Below are 4,381 nucleotides of genomic sequence, written 5' to 3' on the forward strand. Positions count from 1 at the left end.
GGTGGCGGCGCTGGTGCCGGGCAGGCCACGACGGTCAGTACCCGCACTACGGCGAGCAGAACCAGGAGCCGGGCGATATCACGGTGCATGTTGAGGCGAAAGGGGTATTGGCCACGATGAGATCTTGAAGAGGTTGCAAACGACGTATCCATGTAGAAACTGTTCAAGTAGCACAAAACCACACTCACACTCACACTAACACACGGAGTAGGCAGAAGGGGGTAACGGGGAGGAGTGAGCAGCGCTCGCGTCCGCTCGCGGCGGCGCGCTCAGCTGAACTGTGTGTCCAGCCGCTGCTCCTGGGAGCCGCTGCCGCGCCGGTCAGCCCCGGGTCTCTGCTCCTGCTGCTCCCCACTGCCGGGCAGCTGCCGCTGACTGCCGGGTAGGTGCTGCTGACTGCTGGGCAGCTGCTCCCCACTGCCGGGCAGCTGCTCCCCACTGCCGGGCAGCTGCTGCTCCCGCTCGGCTCCCTCGCCCCCCTGCTGCGGACCCAGACAGTGGGTGAGCGCGTGTCGGCGCAGGTCGCACGCGCGCCGAAACAGTTTGTCGCAGTCGGGGCAGCTGTACGGCCGGATGTCCGTGTGGGTCAGCAGGTGGGTCTTCAGGTTGGAACGCTGGTTGAAGCTGCGGCCGCAAGTGGGACAGCGGTGCGGCGACTCCTCCAGGTGAAGGATTTTGTGCACCGCCAGAGTGCGCGACTGACAGAAGCCCTTACCACATACCTCACAGACGAACGGCTTCTCCTTGGCGTGGATGTATCTGCGAACAGGAGAGGAGGAGACGTCAGCGACATCGTCATGGCTGACGCTGATTCCAATGACGTCTGCACGGCGCCGGTGACCGGCACGTGATACAGCTCACGGCGCGGTGGTAAGTACGGCGCCGCTGTGTCATCCGCCGCCCGCACAGAGCCGGGCGGTGTCACTGTGGTTAATCTCTCCCGACAGCTCACGGCGTTCCCAGCACTGTGGGGAGTTCCAGACAGCAGCCGGCCGACCGGAGGTGGCTGGCCAGCCGAGCAGTGTCCCCGGCTCCGTTCCCGGAGAGCCGTCCGACTCACCGGCCGGCCGGCCCGGCCCGGCGCTGGCCGAGCCGCTCCCCGCCGAGCGGCAACCACAGCGCGCCGCCCCTCCATAAACATCGCTGATGGGGTATTAGGGCGCCATTCAGGCCCGTGATTAGCGTGCGCGCCCATTGTCGCCACCAGCCTTTATTGGACGTAAGTCAAACGCCGGCAACAGTTGACGATGCATAATGCTGAATTTATGACGTCGTGTGCTGGATGTATTATGTAGCGCGAGAATCGTGCAGCGCCAGACTTTCCAGCAACGATATTGATAATTTATCACCGCTACAAACCTAGCCGGTAATGATTTGACGGGAGTTATGAGACAGTTTATCGTTGGCCTCTGCTCTTTCAGAGTCGATTAGACGATGGCATTGACGCGATCGTTTCCAGGTGGTGGGTTCTAGCTAATTTGAACAATGTACGCTACAAGTAGTGTTCTCACTTCCTGGAAGGTTAAGTCACCTCTTGATTTATAGAGTAGGGGGCTCAACGCTATATTGGTATGTGTAAGCCTTGGTTTCGAATGGAGTAATAAACAATTAACAAACAACATTACAGTGCAATTACTAATGGTCCATAAATGATAAAAGAATAAGGTGTGGTTACCGAGACGTAGTTTGCAACACTCGACCTAGGCAACAAAGCAACACATCATTGTGAGGGCATTTGCTGTTCACTTGATGTCCAAGGAAGATATATTTATCTGGCGCTCAAGGAGATTTGGAGCATCCACCTCGTTTGTGGCAGCCCAGCCCAGCTCAGCGCCGGGTGAGGTGTGCCGTTCGCCGCAGCTGCTCCTCACTGATCCTTCACAACTTGTTCCGATGGTAGGGTCATGTAGTATGTAATCGCTGCGGAGTTTCACCTCGCCAGTTTGAGGGAGCGGTCGACGGAGTGACGTGGATTCATTATCGACTGCGATATGGCCCGCCACTCTAGATATAGTGTGAACACTGGACAAAGGTACTGGACGGACGGTGCACCTCCCTACCTCATAACCGGTGGAACGGATGCACTCTCTGACGGCGGAGCGCAGCATTCAGTTCACATCCCCATGGGGCGATACCGGTAATTTGTCACCATGGATCTCGTTTTCTCTCTTAGTCTCAATATCATGACGAAGCTGCTTATCGCAAGCTTCAATCCTTAAGGTTTTTAGGCTAAAGGATAAAAAGGCTTTTCCCCAAAATCAGTCAGGAGCTGAGGAGTAGCTGCAGCGAATCACACGTCTCTATCGATGGCACTCATTTCTATTGAGTGACATATTCATTGTTTGAAAATTGCCTACGTCAATTCATTTGCAGGCCTGTAATACAAAACCAATAACTTATTTCCACACAAAAATCAGTGGTTGAAACAAGTTTATGAATGGCTAGTCTACGCAGAGAACAAAAACATACGTAGGCGAACACAGATTGAGCCGTGAGGCCGCGGCTGGTCGGCCGGGGTCTCCGAGCATCTCTCACCTGTGGTCTCGGAGGTGGTCCTGCCGGCGGAACGCCTTCCCGCAGACGTCACACGGGAACGGCCGCTCGTCCGTGTGCGTCCGCTCGTGGATCAGCAGGTTGTAGCTCTTGCTGAACTCGCGCTGGCAGTACTGGCAGATGAACTGCTTCTTGGGCCGGGTGGGTCGGCCGCGGCCGGCGGGCGGCGGGCGGCGAGCGGGCGGCAGGCGCAGGCCGGCCAGCAGCCCGGGCGCCAGCGGCCCGGCCGGCGGCAGCACCGGCAGCAGCGGCGGCAGCAGCGGCACCGGCTCCGTGGCCGACTCGGCCAGTCGGCTGAAGTCGAACTTGCCGGCCGAGCTGCCCAGCGCCGCCGAGACGGAGCCGAACGCCGAGAGCAGGCAGTGCGAGCGCAGCGCCAGGTACGACTCGAGCGCGGCCAGGCGGGCCGGCGAGTCGACCGGTGACGTCATCTGGGCGCCGGAGAGGAGAGGCGACCGTCCGCGTGCCGGCCGGGCGGGGGCAGACTGGAGCGCGGCGGCGGCCGCCGACGGTAGCCGCTGCGGCCGCCACCGCCCCCGGCTTACGCCGCCGCGAGCCGCCCGGCGCCGATTGGCTGAGATAGCCGCCGATCGGCGGCCGCAGAGCCACGCGAAAATGGCGCCCCAGACGCACCGCTCATCCCCCAGAGTGAGAGGGGTGACGGGGGCGCGGCACCGATCGGCCGATAGCCGCTGAGAAATGCTCACAGATCCACTGAGAAATCGCACCGGTCGGCCAGCGGACTGGACCGCCGCGGCCGAATTGAGAGATAAGCGGTGACTGATCTGGCGGGCCGGCCGGTCGGCCGCCGCTGACGGGTCCCCGGGTCCTCTTAGCTTGGGCGTGGGCCGCTCCGGCGGACAACACCATCCGTTAGCCTGTCCTGAATTTACCGGTCGGTCGGTATCGGCAGCGAAGGCCTGCAACATTACGAGTTAACTTATTGTTAAATGTTAGTGACTCAATAATACAACAATTATGTAACCGTTTACGAAAATAGCAGTATTGAAATCTTTTGAATCAACGAATTGTGGAAGCCAGAGATTGCACCAGAAACAGAGCCACCCAGTGACTTCAGCTTCAGAGCCAGAGGCAACCAGTGACTTCACTATTACCCCTAAAAACCGCAGTCCACCAGACCCACTCAATAACTCAACAGTTTCAAGTATCGGACAACGGAGCGGGTCAACCTCGAACTGTTGCCACCGAAATTGCCGGAGAGTTGTAGGCACACGTTGTGCATTAACCATAAATAGCAAAAATGTGTCGTGTAAGCATTTACCATCAAAATGAGCTCTTAGATATACTTAGATAAAGTTGAATTAAAAAAGGAGTTATGCTGACATATGAATCGTTCATCACAACACAACAAGTGCCAGTCACTGTTACCAGAGACAGACAGGTAGACAGGTAGGTGACAGACTGAAGCACATGGGTCACAACCCTTCCTTGCATATCTTGAGAAACATATTCCTACTGACCAGCAGGCTTTCATTCACACCTGCTTCTGATAATGATGGTATTCAGTTTACTTACAAGTGACCAGTAGGTAGGTAGGTATATACCTACATTCGATGTTGATTTGCCTTGGTATGAAATATTCCTTCGTCACTTAACGATAAGCCTATATCAGAGGTCATTTAGTCATCTTTCCTGTAGTGAAACTACATATGCCTATATTTTTTAAGTTAACTTCTTAACTCTCAAACCAGAGGCCTGTTTCACTAACAAATAAAGTGTGTAATTACAAAGAAAAAACTTGAGTTTAAAAGAAATATTTACCAACATTTGAAATTTGGATTTCACGAAACCTACGAGCATTAATTTT

The 4,381-nt window shown here is 56.0% G+C and overlaps 1 protein-coding gene across 1 annotated transcript; it reads right to left on the bottom strand.

Annotated features, from left to right (window-relative positions):
* Positions 1 to 269: 269 nt before the first annotated feature.
* LOC122365282 (protein odd-skipped-related 2-like) lies at positions 270 to 4,180 on the bottom strand. The gene is made up of 3 exons (XM_043336377.1): positions 4,090 to 4,180; positions 2,536 to 3,473; positions 270 to 759 (listed from the first exon to the last, which is right to left on the bottom strand). The coding sequence occupies exons 2-3, from the start codon at positions 2,982 to 2,984 to the stop codon at positions 270 to 272; spliced, it is 939 nt and encodes a 312-aa protein (XP_043192312.1). The 5' UTR covers positions 2,985 to 3,473; positions 4,090 to 4,180.
* Between the last annotated feature and the right edge of the window lie 201 nt (positions 4,181 to 4,381).

Source organism: Amphibalanus amphitrite, unplaced genomic scaffold (assembly GCF_019059575.1).
Source record: "Amphibalanus amphitrite isolate SeventyFive unplaced genomic scaffold, NRLGWU_Aamphi_draft 000728F_arrow, whole genome shotgun sequence".
NCBI lineage: Eukaryota > Metazoa > Arthropoda > Thecostraca > Balanomorpha > Balanidae > Amphibalanus > Amphibalanus amphitrite.